This window comes from Amphibalanus amphitrite, unplaced genomic scaffold (assembly GCF_019059575.1).
Source record: "Amphibalanus amphitrite isolate SeventyFive unplaced genomic scaffold, NRLGWU_Aamphi_draft 001238F_arrow, whole genome shotgun sequence".
Classification (NCBI taxonomy): domain Eukaryota; kingdom Metazoa; phylum Arthropoda; class Thecostraca; order Balanomorpha; family Balanidae; genus Amphibalanus; species Amphibalanus amphitrite.
The window spans coordinates 129908-147652 of NW_024882731.1; the positions used below are offsets into that span (position 1 = coordinate 129908).

A 17745-nucleotide genomic window follows, 5' to 3' on the forward strand; every position below is an offset into this window, starting at 1 on the left:
TTCCTTAAAATTGCATGTTAAATGTCGTATAACCCATATTTCCACCATTCTGTCATTTTTAAAAAATCATTAAAAATATCATTCCACGGACAATTTCCTTGTTCCACGGTCAGATTAAAGATAACTTTATGGAGATTTAGTAGATACTTAAATCAGCGTGCACTTTTTTGAGACGTGATGCACTTTTGAGTTTTAGTGGGCGAACGGCCGAAAAATTGCCTTCCGTTCTCATAAATGGGAACGCCCGTTCCCATATTTGGGAACTCCGTTCCCAAAAATGGGAACGTTCCTATATTTGGGTACTCATGACCATAGTTCCGCCTACTGAAATATCTGGTCATATTCGCATTTAGAAATTAAAGCGTTATTCGCAGACTCGGGTGGGCCAGTCAAAACATTTTCCCATTTTGTTTTGCAGCTGTTTATAGTTGAGTACATCAGACACTATTGGTGGATATTGATTAATGGCCAGTGCCTTATTCAAACTGTTGGTAAGGGCCAATGGGCAAGAGGCCTATGAGAGGGGAAAATTGATCTTGATTTGACACTTCTAATTCTGATGGCGCATTGGCATGTTGGTTTTTAGCAAGGTGCTCTACTTTGGAGTTTTGTGTGAATAATTTGTGCTAGCCTAACTTCTAAGATGTCAGAACTGCTTTTACATAGGTGCCAAGGCAGTCACTATTAGCCTGGTCCCTCTTTTCTTTCTGTAACATCTAAATGTGCATAGTTGGAATTGGTGTGCGGAAGCTGTGTATCATGCCTACTTGCTTGAGCATAACTGACTCTGGTGGTCTGCTTTTGCATGGTCTGCTGTTAGTTACTACAATGCATTGCATCTATAGAAGTAACATGTAAATGCAATATGATTTGTCAAAGGTGTACCTAAGAGAACCAATCAATTTTTAATTATTGAAGCTTTTCTGTGAGTAGAACTTATGAACATAACCAGCATCCATGATCTTGTGTGCCTATTCAACTGAAACCAAATAACATTACAGTGGAAGTTTAATGTGAGCTGAAGTTTTTGCTGTTTTTCTAGTTGAATTTGGATGGCAACAATTTTGTCACTTGCTGACATCAACACTCAGTTTTGTTCCCACTTTATCATTCCCTTTTGGAATAAGTTGCCTTTCTTTGAGGACATATTTCAATATTTTGTTATTTTAATGGTCATAAATCACCATTTTTACTGCAATGATTCTTTGCCACTTGCTATTGCTAAAATGCCATGAGTAATGAGACAGTTAAAATGTTTTGCCAATGATAGTTTATCCACAAATATTTAGGAAAACTTACAATTTTTTGATCAACAGTACAGAAGCACTGAATTCATGTTTTCCATTGATTCAATGAATGTAACTCATGCTGACTCCTATATTCCATTGGTTTTAGTTTTGGTAGCTTACTTTGTTTTACTAACCTCACTGAAAAGGTCAGGGCCTCTCATCCCCATCTTCCTCCTGAGTGCATAATTTTAGGTGCCTTTTTTAAGGAATGGGTGGAGTTTTGTTTGTCTGGTCCAGTACATGTAGCATTTGAAGCTTGTTTCATTTTTTATGCTGATGTGAATTGTTTTGAGTGATATGGTAGGTCATCAATTGAGTTTTGTCAATAGAATTTTTATTAGAACTTTGCATTTTGTTAATAGAATCTAATGTAATGTCTTGCCTTTCACTTTGTAAAGATTGGTCCATGAAAGCATCGATTTCTGGGACAATTTGATTTTGTTAGTAGAATCTAACGGAATGTCTTGCCTTTCACTTTGTAAAAATTGGCCCATGAAAGCATTGATTTCTGGGACAATTTGATTATAATTCAACATTGATACTGTGAGCAATTCAAACTATTCTGTACATGGGGCATTCCACGTCAAGTGAGACAAAAAATGACCATTTTGAACCTCACCTCCTCCGATTTTTGCGAAACTTTGTGAAACTACTCATCTATATGTGAAAAGAAATGAGACATGTTTTTGTCAAGATATGACGTCACGTTTCCGAGATACACGTCATCAAACATTGACTTAGGCAAGGCACATTATCATCTTTAAAGCGTCATAACCATTGAAGTTTTAGACATATCACCATGAGACAAAGTGTGAAATGGAGGGAATAGATCAGGCTTTAATTTGAGGATAACAATATTGACGTATTTATCTAATTAATGAACTAAATTAAAATTCAAAAAATAAATTTTGATTTTCTGAAAAATGGGTACCCTTCGATTTTGCTGATTTTTACATATTTTATTCTCCCATACATTAGCTACATCATATAAAAAATCCAGAATGGGCCGACGTGTAAGTAACTGTCTTTTAGACTTCGTAATGTCTGGCACTCGCGTGTTTCGTTTTAGCAACCAAGGAGAGGCGCTACCCGGAGATGCTTCTTTCTACCCCAAACCAAAGCAAACCTAGCCTGACCTGACGTGACCTGACCTAATCTAACACGCGTAAATATGTACAGCCCTCACGGCAGTTGCCGACTGGCCATTTGCTACTTAGATACGAACATTAGCCCTCACGACATTTGCCGGCTGGCCAGATGCTACTTAAAAAACGAATGCATGTTAAAACACTTGAGGGCTTGAGGCTAACCGGCCACGAGCCAGCCACCTTTAGATTGCGAGGTGGGTACACTCGGCACACTAACTACTAAGCCACGAAGATAGGTAGCTGGTCATCGCGGAGATGTAAGCCAGTTTTTTTTTTAATGATGCAATTGGGCATTCTCCGGGCAGCGCCTCTCTTTGGTTGCAAAAAGGAAATACGCCTGACTCTCCCAGCGCTAGGGGGTTTAGCCAAAAAAGGTATAAAAAAACGGAATTTGAATTGTAGGCGGGGTGGGGTACTTTATCGTGTGCCAATTTCATGGCCTTTGATCAATATCTTCAAGAACGAATGAGGTTAATCGTGATGAAATTTGCTATAGTGACTATTTTGCGTTTATACGCCCATAGCTCTAAGAGTTACTGGCCGATTTTCCTATTTCTTCCTTTATACGACATTTGTAGTGTTATGAGAATCTCTAGTTAATCTAACAAAAAATTTGGCAGTTAGTTAGTGGCCTGCTAAGTGCTAAGAGTAAGATGTCGCCGGCAAAGGCGCGGGGATCGGCCGACGCTGGAAACGTTTCAGTCACAGATTGTGTTTGCACCCTAATAACTCAATTTTTACCAGTTGTTTTTCGTATTTATTTGACCATTAGTTTGCCTGTACATTTTTAAGCCTTCACACAAAATTTGACACGAATCGATCATAATCAGCGGTAAGAAGCGCAGTGCAAAGATGGAACCGTCCGGCGCCGGCCCAGTCTACCATTCAGGCGGCAACGGCCGGCGACGGCCGCCGCGCCGCTCCGGCAAGATGTTTGACTTTACACCGCTATTACTAGAAAAGTTGTGGACCGATTTACCTATTGCTTACACGGGAGGATTTGCAATTCAATTCTGGACAGATGCTGAAAGTTTGACGTTAATATAATAGTTATGGCGTGAGTTATTGGCGAAAAACAGGTGGGGTTGGAGAAATCCGCCCCTTCCATCGCCCGTGTTACGTTGCTATATCATCCAAAGTTATCGTTGGCCCACTCTAATTTTCTCAGCACGTATGCCTTACGTGTGGTGGAAGATAATATCTAAATTTGAGCAAAATCGAAGGGTACCCATTTTTCACAAATTAGATTTTAAGAAATTAATTCAAAATAAAATGAATTCAAAATCACCAAAAAATGTTAAAATTGCCAAATTTAACTAGCATAACTCCTTATGTACACGTTTCCGTTTGTTTGAAATTAATAGCTTCAAAAATGTTGAAGCTATAGATCTTTCGAGATTGCAATACACGTCCAATTCTGCTAAAAAAGCAGAAGTTTAGCGGCTTGTATCTCTGTAGCCCGAGGGCACGTGACAAAATCCTTTGACCCTCAGAGGTTTCACCCAATAGCCAACAAGTATACCAAGTTTGAACAAAATCGCAGAGGTGGCCGATTTTGGCTGTCCCGGTTGACATGGAATGCCCCACATCTAATGATTTTTCATAAAATGAACATTTACAAATTCCAAAAGTTAGATATTATTGGCTTATCAGATTCATTACATCAAAGCTGTCTATTTTGAATAGATGCGAGGCATGTTAGTTAATTTCTGTGCAACCTCATTGCCATTTTTTTCTCTTATCCACTCTGCAAGATCTCTAATGACATGAATCATATTGATGTGCTATATTCATATTATCATTGCCAGCAAAAGTGGGATCCCCATGCAGCTTATGAATGCTGATATTTTGAGCTTTGCAAATTGTGTTACATAAGTACCTAATCAAAACATGGTAAGGTTTCTTTCAGAGTACATATTCATTTGCAAAGAGAAGGTACAGCCTGCACCATGAGGTTATGTCATGAATGTTCACTCTGATTCAAGTATTTTTGTCATTTTGCTGACAATCACATTCTCTGGGCAAAATCCCTATGTGGCTTGGGTTCTAATACAATCTCGTCTCTATTTTTGGAAATGGGACACCATTTCCCTAGCAAGCAGGAAAGGCAAAATGATAAAATCTGGAAAAATGATAAGCACCCCAAAATCGAAACAATAAAGCTGGCACACCCATCTATATTAGACCTTTCATGAGTTCATTGCATCTGGGGTAATTTTTCCCTTATCTTTATTGTTGTGGCACGTTAACTAGATTGACATATAATTATGTATATTTATCTAAGAATCAGCAGTTTTTGACCAGCTTGAATGAATTGCTTATTCATTATGCATTATCATAAAGGTGCTCTATCGCATACTCATTGCTCAAGTTTCTTATACTGCAGGCTCAACTCACCTTATATCTTTGCAGCTGCCCCCCCCCCCCCCACCTCAGTGCAAACGATAGAGGCATGTCCAAACAAGCAGTTTTGCATTATTGAGGTAATTGTTATAACTTTTTTAATATTTAATAATATGCCATATTGTGACATGATTAAGTGCTTAAATGACTGACCTCAAATGTAAGGTACCTTAGGTACCTTATAAGGTTTGAACGTTAGGTACTGTAGTTTATATTTGTTATTTACCTGCTTGGCAATCCAACCCAACTTCGCCATATCTGCAGTCTGTACTGCACAATATTTTAGTTGCCAATCCAACCCAACTTTGCCATACCAGCAGTCTGTACCGCGCAACATTTTAGTTATTTGTGGAAATTGTATACCGCACATCACAAACTTTCGTGCTTGATGCTACTTGTTTTTCAAACTGCTTAGAATTAGAAGCTGAGCGACTGGTGTTCTTCCCCAAAAGTTCGAGTTTCTCCAAAACTATAACTCGGATTTCGTTTTTCTTACACGTCGCCGTGGAATTCAAAAAGTTTTCCTAAGAATTTATTTGTATTTTTTGTGAGGATGCCGACAAGTTATGATAAATCTTGGATGCTGTTGTGAAGTTTTGGATAAGTGACCCTTGACCCGCCAGTACTCTTCATATGCAAATGGAAAAGTTCTCGGGCCACATTCCTTTGCTTCGGGAGCTGCTGAATTGGCTATCAGATAACATACTTTCATTATTTTCGTTCTAATAAAGTATGATTTATTGATAGTAATGACTAATGATATGTAAGCCTTCTTGACGATGAACAAGCTTGAATAAAGAATATGTTGCTGTGCGGCACTGTCCTGTGTACAGTGGTATTCCAACCCTTGAAGCGTATCTCCCTATTTATGCTACTTATGCAAAAAGTTTCAACGTAATCCGTCCAGTCATTGCGGAATGATATAAGCGGAACAATCCAGACACCTCTGCTCGGCACATGGAACGTACTGTGACGTTAAACTTAAATGTTATCAAAAGTAGTTTGATAACATTCATGCTTGAGAAGATATGTTGCAGCATCTGCTCGGATGCTGGAGAACGCCTGTCGATAGATAATTAGATAAAGCAGTTGCTGGAATGTTGGGCTATGAAAAGTGTCATTCAACCGGGCTAAGTGGGTCGCTAATGACGTTTTTCCATCGCACAGATTCGCTCACCTGCACTTTATCTTATCATTTTCATATGCATACCGAAGGCTCGAATGATGAGATAAATTGTATTTTCTCCATCATTTTGACTTCAACTGGACTGGTGTTCCGGTTCGATTCATTATAGAATCGTTGACTAAATTTATGGACTTGTTGACAGTAGCTGTAGCATGTTTCGTGAATCAAATACTGACGGCATGGTACCGTTGAGACGTTTTCCCATGGCATCATTTTCCCTTGGTTAATTCTTTCAGATGACATGCTTATTACTGATGTCCGTTTGCAATTAGAAAATTCGGTTTCCTCATGCATGGCTACTCTCGACAGCTGGCAGCTTTCCACAAGCCTTTCATTATGATATGATCAAGTGAGCCCATTCATTACGACCCGAAACATGTGCAAGTGCATTGACATCCAACAGACATTGTATCTCTGGGCACATATTTTCAGCATCTCTGCTACTGCGCCGCAGGCAACCATTTCTTGTTTCGGTGACATTCCTCGCATCGCGTCGCATTAGTAACCTCAGTGCCCTGGTTAGCGGCGGCGGGGAGGGGGGGGGGGTGACCGGCCCGTTCCGAGTTTTTGTCACCGTCCGACCGGCACCAGCTGAGTCATGGCCTCCGTCTGTCTCTGTGAGTGTGATCCCCCGCTCCTGGCCTCGGTTTGATCGCCTCTGGCGCCGACTGGTCTCGGCTAGTCTGAAGCCGAGCCGAGTCGCGCCGGGACTCGCCGAGAGGGGAGGGGAAGGGCGCTAAGCCGTGACAGTGTCATCCCCGCCGCTCCTGACAGCGTCCGAGACTGACCCTCCCCCTCCCCCCGCTGTCTGTTGCAGGCTCCTCTTTGTACGTGAATGGTCTGGAGAAGGCGGGCGGAGAGTACGCAGTGACAGCTCCGATGAACGGCAACGGGCTGTTGAGCCAGGGTAGCCCACAGTCGGTGTGAGTAGACGACTCGTGTCGAGCGGCATGGAATGCAGGTGTCTCTGTGAAGGTGGAGGGGAGGGAGGTGGCTGCGCTGGTTACGGCTGCAATGAGCCGCATATCCGTCTGTGAAGGTAGAGGTGGAAGGGGAGGGCTGTGCAGTGTGCAGGTTACGGCGGCTTTGATTTTGACACTAATGGCTGGGGTATACTAAGGGAGGGAGCGCCCGCTGCGGTCAGCCGAGGCTGACCTGTGACCGGATATTTCACCATGGGACCCGTCCACTGCCGCTGTTCGCCCGCCGACCCCCGCGGACCGCTCCATAAATCCCAGCCAGTGACGGCGAAATATCGCCCGCGGCGCCGGCGTGCATTGGACCGGCCGGCGGCGCTCCATTGTGGCATCGTTAGCGGCAACTGCCCACCCCCGGTGACGTCATACAGTGACGTCACTGGGGGCGGATGGCTATCCTTAGCCGCGGGCGCCACTCTGGGGCGGACATCTGGCCTAATTGCGCTGCTCCGAGGGGAGGGGCTGGCGGCGGAAATAGTTGCCATGGCGGCTGCAGCGACATGCGCCCGCGGCGAACTCGAATAATAATCATTGGTGACGATCAGTGCCTACCGATAGTGCTGGGCCGGGTTGGATTCTCATCTGAGGGGGAGGGACAGTCTAATGGTAGGGTGGCTCCGGCCGGCGGGTGGGGCGGATGACAGGGTGACTGTCGAGTGGGTATTCCCCTCCCGCTAGTAGTGCGATAACGCTGGCTTCGGTTACCGACTACTGATACTTGCAGCCTCTACGAATGGCTGCACTTCTTATCGCTTGCAAGTTGTTAAGTGCACGTTACACAAGTCACAAGTTACTTTAGTCGTCTTATCTTGTTACGTTGATGATCGTTTGCTGCTGGTTGCGTAATGATTGCCTCGCGATTCGTGTAGCTTATGACCTCAGCAGCTGTCACCCGGTGTGACCGCCTGTGCGTTTTGCAGCAGTTCGCTTGTTGCCTCAAAGTGGGCTCGTAGCAGGTGTCTCACTCGCCGGGCCCCTCTTAGAGGCGATATCTCGGTACTCATGTATTATGCCGGGTTGACACAACACACGGTTCCTAAAACGAAAAATCACACCGTCAAGTCCCATATAGCACTTGAGGACTTACTATTCGCCTCCTCGCCTGGCGCCGTGCCAAAACGATTTAGATCATTCAAACTAGGTAAACGAAAGCGACAAAACACAATAAAAGTACCGAGAAACAGAATAACAAATTAAATTGAACTAAACCAGCCTAAATAACCTAAAAATAAACATCTTACCGAATTATATCGCTTTTACCACTGCAGACACAGGCCGGCCGCCTTCTACACAGGCTCGGCGGGGCAAAAACTAAACGTCTCAAAACATACATGAGGAGAGCCCACGCTGGAGGTTGCGGCCGGTAAATAAAAGGAATAAAGGACAGAAATACATCTTCGCGCTTACACCCTCCTCCTTGAACCGATCAAGGTTCAACCAAACTCTAGGCTCTCTCCGACCTGATGAAGGCTGGCAAGCCGCCACCAGCTGAACTACAACCAATACAAGGTAAGCTATCCAACCTCCACCTGATTCAAACAGAAACCCGCTACTCCTCTTGCACGAGCACCAGCTTGTTGATTGGTCGCTTGAGAACTGAGCGTGCCGTCTTGACAATAGCAGTCCTCACATGGCCGCTAGCATCTGGGAACACCTCAGCCACACGTCCTAAAGGCCATTGAAGTCGCGGAAGAGATAAGTCAACAACCAAGACGAGATCCCCTACTGAGAGGTTTCTTTCAGTTTTCATCCACTTCTGTCTGTGCTGCAACAGCGGCAGATACTCCGACACCCATCTTCTCCAAAAGATGTCTGCGAGGTATTGAACCTGGCGCCATCGTCGCTTGGAGAAGCTGTCTGACCTCACAAAGATGCCGGGTGGAACAGCGCCGCCCCGGAGCAACAACAGGTGATTTGGCGTAATCGGTTCCAGGTCTGCAGGGTCACTGGAAACGGGGGTGAGCGGACGGCTGTTGATGACGTTTTCGACTTCACACATGAGTGTGTGAACTGCTTCATCGTCCATTGTCTGCTCCTGAAGCAAGGCTTCCAGAACCTTCCTGATGGTTCGAACTTGACGTTCCCAGACGCCTCCGTGGCTCGATGCTCCTGGCGCATTGAAGATCCAAGTGATGCCCTTCTGAAGTAAGAAGTTGTGCACCTCTTCACTGTTCAGGTTGGACACAGCTTCGCGCAGTTCATGTTCCGCCCCTACAAAGTTTGTTCCATTGTCGGAACGGATGTATTGAACTTGACCCCGCCTGGCTTGAAAGCGCCGTAGTGCATTGATGAACGAGCTTGTATCAAGACTGTTTGCCACTTCTATGTGAACCCCACGAGTGGTCAAGCAGGTAAAAAGTACACCGTATCTCTTGCTCTGCCTTCTACCACTCTTCACAAAGAACGGGCCAAAGTAATCACATCCAACCTTGGTGAAAGGAGGCTCATCCGGTGTGACTCTTTCAGGCGGCAAGTCTGACATCACTTGACTCACGACCGGTGCCTGTCTTCTTCTGCAGCTGGTACATCTTGACAACACCGCTCGGACTGCTGAGTTGGCCTTGATGATCCAGTACCTGCTGCGGAGGGCAGCCAGCACGTGTTCACGGCCGGAATGACCGGCCAGCGCGTGAAAGGCTCGGATCACCAAGTCCGTTACGTGGCCCTTACCCGGCAGCAGGAACGGATGACGTGCACGCGCGTGGACAGGCGCAGCGCCCAATCTGCCTCCGACACAAATGATGCCATCTTGAATCTGGGGATTGAGCCGGAACAGAGGACTGGATCGCTTGACCAAGCCACCTCTCTTCAGAGAACTCAGCTCTTCTGGAAACGCCGACGCCTGCACGACGCCAACGATTGCCCTCTCTGCTTGATCGAGCTCTTCCACCGTGATGCGTCCGCTGAAAGATGCTCCCTCTTTCCCTGACTTCCGCGCCTTGAAGATCTGCGCCACGCGTCTGATCCACACAACTGCTCTTTTTAGCCGGTACCAGGTTGAGTAGTGCCTAATCAGCCTCCAGGTCGGAGTCTCTTCCTCGATGACAGCTGTGGCGACCTTGACTTCTTTCCTCACTTCTGGGTCGTCTTCTTCAGTGACCATGGCTGCCGGCATCTGAGGCCACCGCGCCTCCTCTTCACACAGGAACTCTGGGCCGCGCAGCCAGCGCTCGGTCTGCACTCCTCTGGTTGCATCGTCGGCTGGGTTCTGCTTGGAGCCGACGTGTCTCCACTGGCAGGTTGCTGATCCATCACGGATCACTGCGAGGCGGTTTGTAACGAAGGTGTGATACCTGGCCCGGTCGTTTCGGATGTACCGCAGCACGGTGGTACTATCTGTCCAATAGTAGACTCCGTGGATAGACATCTCAAGAGCCTTCTCCAGCATCGTGCTTATCCTGACAGCCATCGTGGCTGCAGCGAGCTCCAACCGCGGAATGGTCATCGCCTTCAATGGAGCCACGCGTGCCTTTCCAAAAACGAACGCACAGTGAACCTTGCCGGCAGAGTTCGTGAGGCGCAGGTACGTGACACAGGCGTAAGCCTGTTGGCTGGCGTCCGAGAAGTTGTGCAACTGAGCCGATACGACGTCGCCAAAGCCAACTGGTCGGTAGCATCTCGGAAGCGTCACCTTTGCCAGTCCAGGAAGATTCGCCACCCATGCTTCCCACTGTGTTTTCTGCTGCAAAGGAATGGACGAATCCCAATCCAACTGCAGCCTCATCAAGTCCTGCATGATCAGGCGTCCTCGAAGAACGGCTGGCGACACGATTCCCAGGGGGTCATACATGGCTGCGATCATCGAGAGAATGCCTCTTCTGGTAGCCGGCGAACTTCTTGTCGTCACCCTTACGCTGAGTGCATCGTCCTTCAACGTCCAGCACACACCCAAGACCTTCTCCACTGGAAGCGCGTCGATACTCAGGTTCAGTTCAGTGACACATCTCCCACGTTCTTCCTTTGGAACCGACTCGAGCAGCTCACGGCTGTTGCTGACAAACTTCGTTAGTCGGAAACCGCCCAGATCACACACATCTTTCAACTCCTTCGCCATCTTCACAGCTTCTTCTGGCGTTTCAACTGACACAAGGCAATCATCTACATAGAACTTCTGTTTCACAGCCTTGCTCACTTCGGGATCACAGTCTTCCTTGTCATCAGCACACTTTCTCAAAGCGAAGTTGGCACAGCTTGGAGATGAGCTTGCCCCGAAGCAGTGCACGGTCATCCGGAATTCCTCCGGATCTCTGGAGAAATCGCCACCTGGCCACCACAAGAACCTCATGACGTCTCGGTCCTCTTCAGGAACAGCTACCTGATAAAACATAGCTTCCACGTCGGCGACAAACGCGCAAGGACCCTCTCTGAACTGCACCAAAACATCTGTCAACGAGTTCGCTAGATCTGGCCCCTGCATGAGAACACTGTTCAGGGAAACGTCCCGAAACCTTGCCGCACAATCGAAGACTACTCGGATCTTCTCCTTTTTGAACGGGTGGTAAACCCCATGATGAGGTATGTACCACACCTTTCCATCATTTCTTGTCAGGCTCTCCGTGGGAACCTTCTCGGCATGTCCCTTCCTGAACATGTCCTCCATGAATTTGCGGTAGTCTTGAGAGAACTTCACATCTTTCTCCAATTTCTTCTTGAGGCCCACGAGTCTTCTTTGAGCGCATGTCTTGTTGTTTGGCATCGCAGGGTCAGTATCTCGGAATGGCAACGCTATTTGGAAGTGTCCATTTGCCTGTCGTTTACAACTCCGAGTCACCTTCTCCATCCAGCGACGATCCTCCTCTGAGGGCCCCTTCTCGGTGGCGCTGATCTTCTCTGGAAATTCTTTGTCGTACATGTTGACCAGCATCTCATCAAGCTTCATCTTGTCAACTTGCACGCGGTTTACCTTCACTCTTCTTCCATCCAGCAGAGAGTTGTGCCTCGGGCCCTGCACCACCCAACCCAAGTCTGTTCGAATAGCGTACGGACCACCGTTCTGACTTCTTCTGATCTCTACAGGCTGGAGAGCTTCTGGGCAATCATTTCCTATCAGGAGTCCAATCTCTGCATCGATGCGGGGCAACTCGATCCCCCTCAATTGGGCACACTGATCAACATCTTCACTTGAGGCCATATCCTCATGCTTCACAGGGATGGCACTGAGAGTGTAAGTAGGAGGGAGTGGAATCATGTTGTCGCCGTCCAAGCTGGCAACCTTCAACCCTCGTACTACACGACTGTCCAGCTCCTGATTCTCGACTGAAGCTGTGGTCATAGAGATCTTCGTGTCTTCCCCAACAACTCCCAGCTCATCCAGAAGAGACCTTGAACAGAATGTAGCTGAGCTGCCTCCATCCAAGAAAGCGTAGGTCTCAACTTCCTTACCACCATCCGAAGACCACACCCTGACTGGCAAGATGGACATCATGACGGCTGGCGTCCTCGACTTCAACCCATCACCTGTTTTCAGCAGATCAACCCCCAGGCTCTTCACTCTTGTTTGTTCTTGAGGACTCTGCATCCGTTCTCCTTCACTTGGTTGCTGAGGCTGCTGTTCATAGTGCAAAGATGTTGGGTGTCTTTTCTTACAGATCGCGCATGTCCTCCTTCTGTTACAGAACTTTGACACATGTCCTTTGTTGAGACATCCAAAACAGAGGCCGTTGTTCTTTACGAAGGTCTCCCTTTCTGTGCGACATTTCATCCTTAGATTCTTGCAGGCCTCCACGTGATGCTCTTCTCCACAGAAGAGGCAGGCCCGCTGTTGATCAGCCTCGATACGGTTGCACTTCTTTACTTGACCTCTAGGGCTTGAGCTTCTAGGGTCTGACGTCTTCTTCGAGAAGTTCGAAAACAGCTGACGACCAAAAGAGGAGTTTGACGCTATCCGTGCCTCTACCTCAACGAAGTTCACCAGGTCTGTGAATGAAGCTTGTCTTTCATTCCTTTCTGCGATCCTGTCCACTTCTCGTCTCCATCCCTCTTGAATCGAGAATGGCAACTTCTCGAGAAGTCTCCGTAGGGTTTTGGGATGGTTGAGTTCATCGGCTCCACCCAGGCTTCCAACTGCATTGCTGCAGGTCCGCAGCTCCACTGCCAGGCGATCCAGAGCCGTCACGTCATCATTTCTTACCTGAGGCCAGGTCATCAACCTTTCGATAAAAGATTCAGTCATTTTTTGAGGATTGCCATATCTCTTCAGCAACAATCTCCTCGCCTCCTGGTATCCACCTGATGACATAAACATGCACCCTCTGACAATATCACGTGGTACTCCTGAAGTGAACTGCTCCAGGTAGCAAAGCTTGTCGCCTTCATCTGTCACAACGCTGTCAATACGTCCGTCAAAGGCCCTGAGAAACTGATGAAACCTGGTCGGGTCTCCTGAAAATACCGGAATCTCAGGTTTAGGAAGGATGCTTGATGTCAACAGCTTCCTCATCAAAGCAGAGTGAGGGTCCTCACCATCTACTCCTCCAACTTCCGGAGCTGATACCTGGGGGCGAGAGACCTGCTTCACAGTGACTGGGTTCTGACCAAAGTCATTTGCATGTTGGTCAACACCTCCAGAGACAGCAGAGTTTGGGCTGCTTGCCGTCAGTGCTGTTTCAATAGCCTCTGACTCCGCCAGGGCTTGCTGCAGCTCGAGTTCCTCTTTCTTCATCTTGAGCTCTTGTTCTTTGAGTTCCAGTGCTTGTTTCTCTCTCAAGTACTTCATTTTAACCTTCAGAGCAGCTTGCTTGGCAGCCTGCTGAGCCCTCAGAGACGCCAGTGTCCCTGACGATCCTGAGTGCCTGGATGCTAGGGACGCACCCACTTGAGACACACTGTCACCTGGCTTCACATCATCAGTTGGCTGACCTCCGTCCCCTTGCTTTCGTCCTCTTCCGTCCTCTTGGTCTTCGATCAGCATCTTCAGTCTTCGATCAGCATCTTCAGGATTCACCGGGGCAAGGTAGCCCGGACCACCTGGACTCTTCACCTCTGGCTGGCTGGGCACTGGAGCGCTGACGTGCTGCCTCACAATGGCTGACGGATCTTCTGTAGACTCATCTGCCTGTTCCATTCCACCTGTAGGGTTGCCAAACAGCTGAGCAACAAAGAATGCCTCATCAACACCTTCACCATGAAGAACTTCTCTCAATCGTTCTACAAGAACTGCTTTAGTTCCTCTGATGTCAACATTTCTTGCTAGCAGCTGTGCCTTCAACAATGGAACTGTTAGGCTCGACAAGTCCATGATAACTTAAGACAGAAACCTCAGATCTTCTGAAGAGTAATGATCCTCTCAACCCCTCAATGAACTTATTGATGGCCTTCCAGGCTGAGGATTCAGGAATATCTGGCAAAGGACTCCAGGCAGAATTATCAGGGGCTTTCAAGTTTCAACATTTGACAACTGAAATGTCACCTTCTACAGAAGTCAAACCCGTCAAGCTGGTTACGGATGCCCTACAAAATCACACTTTCTACAGCATGGGCATGTTCCACTCATTCAACAGCCAATTCTACAGATATAACAACCGTCTCAACATTTAACATCAGGCAGCACATTCACTATCTCCAGTTGACGACGAACGAGGCTATGCACAGCAACATATCTGAAGGCACATCATCACAAAGTTAAATCACCAGCTGCAATTTGGTAGCAAGCAGTAAAGACAAGTCCTTAGCAGCATATATGAAACAGCTGTCTCTGCTCACCACAGTTCAGATGCAGTTGGCGTAATGCCAAGTACTGGTCAGGTCTCACGCAGGTTGCTGTGCAGCAGGTGACAGCCAGGCTGCGGAAGTGCAGGCTGAAGATCCCCTCATCAGGAGGAGGTGAAGCAGTAGATACGCCAGTTGCAGATCTGGAGACTGCACTTGTGGTTTCCAGCGTCTGTGACGTCCTTCAGGCGAATTCGGAACTGTGACCGCCTGTGCGTTTTGCAGCAGTTCGCTTGTTGCCTCAAAGTGGGCTCGTAGCAGGTGTCTCACTCGCCGGGCCCCTCTTAGAGGCGATATCTCGGTACTCATGTATTATGCCGGGTTGACACAACACACGGTTCCTAAAACGAAAAATCACACCGTCAAGTCCCATATAGCACTTGAGGACTTACTATTCGCCTCCTCGCCTGGCGCCGTGCCAAAACGATTTAGATCATTCAAACTAGGTAAACGAAAGCGACAAAACACAATAAAAGTACCGAGAAACAGAATAACAAATTAAATTGAACTAAACCAGCCTAAATAACCTAAAAATAAACATCTTACCGAATTATATCGCTTTTACCACTGCAGACACAGGCCGGCCGCCTTCTACACAGGCTCGGCGGGGCAAAAACTAAACGTCTCAAAACATACATGAGGAGAGCCCACGCTGGAGGTTGCGGCCGGTAAATAAAAGGAATAAAGGACAGAAATACATCTTCGCGCTTACACCCGGTGGTCGTTTTTATCTACAGTCTAGCTAGTCCGCATTCCTCCACTTGAGAGATAAAATTCGTTTGCGAGCAGGGAAAGCTCTTGCATGTCTCATTCTTAGAAAAGTGGCCAGCAGTCCTAGCAGAAGTTCCCTCCTGTGTGCCACATCACCCGGTTATTCCCCGTGTTCCTTTTCTGCCGATACCTATATCAGCTGACCCCTGACCCCTGACCGCGCAGGGACAGTGGCCTGGGAGTGACGACGGGTGCCGGGACGCCGGCGGCCGACGCCGCTCCGCAGATGGCCGGCGAGGCGGCGGCGCTGCTGGCCGGCCCGCCGCCGGCGGCCGCCCCGGCCGCGGCGCCGGCGCCACTCCTCCAGCAGACCGGGCCCGTCTTCTACCCGACGCCGCAGATGGACGGGAGCATACCGCTGGACCAGCTCAAACAGCGCCTGCAGCACCAGCTCGAGTACTACTTCTCCAGGTGAGCTCTCACTGCGGCCGTCTCCGCCGCCCGCCCCGGTGGTGGCTCGGTGGTCTGATCGTCCATCCTCCTAGCCGGCGGGGCGCGGGCGGCGGTGGTCGTCTGTGGCGCGCAGATAGGCCGCTCGGCGCCGGCTGTACGACAGCGCCGTGTGGGCGGTGCACCGCTGATGGCGCGACGCGTTTGTCGCAGCGGCGTCTATTTCGAGCGGCGCCCGCCCGGCTAGCCATGATTGGCGGCCGTGTTTCATGGTGAATGGCGGCTGGGAGCCGGACCGGGCCGATTGGGGGGGGGGACGGGTGGGAGAGGGGGCACCGATGATGAGTGGTGCTGGAGAGGAGCGGTTTGGTGCCGCCGAACCCGGAGCGCGTGGGCGGGAGCGGCCACGTGGGCTGAGCGGCTGCTCGACAGCAGTGGTTTTGTTAGATTTGTGATCGTTACGTGTTTTTGCCGTAGCTCCTTGGGCTGGTGAAATGGGCACCGAATGAAATTCGAGAAGTACTATAATACGGTACATGATCATTGTATTCCTTAATTATTTTTATCAACAGAAAATTATTAAGTAACGAAGTCCCCGGTACCCTAGTGCCAAACTAATTCATATTTGGTATTGTCGAAACCTTAAACGTTATTTTGGCAAATCTTACAATCCGACCACTTTCCTGTAAGTTTATTTACGGCAGAAATAAAAGCCTAGCAAGTGCCGGAATCAATATGTTTGTTTCGTCTTTGTTTTGTATTGCTTTTATAATGAGCAGCCTCCCGAACCGAATTGTTGCATCATGTTGATCCGCCTCTTGTTTTAAATCCAGGACTTTGGTTCTCCTTTCGCCTCCGCTGCCCCCCCCCCCTCCGGGCAGCCGTCCTGTCTGGGTCAGCTGACTGGGGGAGGGGGGAGACAGGAACCCCTGCCCTTGTCGCCATCGACCCTGTCTGCTTCCGCGTTCGGAGAGGGGGAGGGAGGGGGTGCCGCGCCACGTGGGCTGCGAGTGAGAATCACAACCCTGAGGCTGTGGCGCCGGACTCAAACTGACTGTTTTGTCACTCCGTCTGTTTTCAGGGAGAACCTGGCCAATGATACTTACCTGATGTCTCAAATGGACCCCGATCAGTATGTTCCTATTTCGACTGTGGCCAACTTTAACCAGGTCAAGAAGCTGACCAACAATATTGAGCTCATCACGCAGGTGCTACAAGGTAAGCGTTCTCTCGATGCTCGTTGCACACTCTTAGGAATGAAGGGGATGATCAAGGGGTTTCGTGGCCGTGGACGGGTTAGTTTAGCATTGACTGGGCGTTTTGCGTCACCTGGTGTGACTTGTCCGTTGTGCTCAGCGCTCGCTCCCTCCATCCGGAGGGTGAATCACGGCGACGGCAAGGTCGGCCGGCGGCCGGCGCCGCCCCGACCCCGGACGCGGCGATCGATGCCGCTTGTCTGACGGTGCGGCCGGATCCTCCATGAGCCGGTTTGCGGCAGCTGGTTAGCCGACACTGGCTCCGGGGAAGCTAGTTTGTCGGCGCTGCCCCGGCTACCGACATCGCCCGGTGGTTAGGACTAATATCTGTCAACCGTCGACTGCCTGACAGTTTGCTCTACGACATTGACGGCGGCGTTGTTCAACATTAAATTTACAGTAGATTCGAGGCGGTGCCAGTCAGTTATGTTTGAACGTCAATTCTGTTTGCTCTCGCTCAACCGCCAAGTTGCTCTCGAATGTTCCCTACTATTCCGAGTTACCGTAGCGACAGACGGATGGACATTTGTACCGGTCCGGTATGACTGACGTGTAGCGGTACGGGTAGGAACGTGTCTGGTAGACGGCTGTTTATTTAGGTGCCAGCGACGGCCCCGC

At 48.6% G+C, this 17745-nt stretch overlaps 2 protein-coding genes across 6 annotated transcripts in view; one reads left to right on the top strand and one right to left on the bottom strand.

Moving 5' to 3' along the window:
- LOC122371381 (la-related protein 4-like) overlaps positions 1–17745 on the top strand; it is an 85815-nt gene that overhangs the window by 59020 nt on the left and 9050 nt on the right. For all 5 annotated transcript variants that reach the window (XM_043347658.1, XM_043347659.1, XM_043347655.1 and 2 more), the window contains 3 exons: positions 6844–6949; positions 15647–15892; positions 16953–17089. In XM_043347658.1, the coding sequence (XP_043203593.1) occupies positions 6844–6949; positions 15647–15892; positions 16953–17089 (489 nt within the window). The remainder of the gene's footprint in view (positions 1–6843; positions 6950–15646; positions 15893–16952; positions 17090–17745) is intronic.
- LOC122371380 lies at positions 7906–12272 on the bottom strand. The gene is made up of 2 exons (XM_043347654.1): positions 8245–12272; positions 7906–8039 (listed from the first exon to the last, which is right to left on the bottom strand). Exon 1 carries the CDS (start codon positions 12189–12191, stop codon positions 8553–8555), a length of 3639 nt encoding a protein of 1212 aa, XP_043203589.1. The 5' UTR covers positions 12192–12272; the 3' UTR covers positions 7906–8039; positions 8245–8552.

Bases quoted from the DNA above. Each gene is read 5' to 3' on its own strand.
- LOC122371380 (XM_043347654.1), bottom strand. From the start codon at position 12,191: ATGATTCCACTCCCTCCTACTTACACTCTCAGTGCCATCCCTGTGAAG.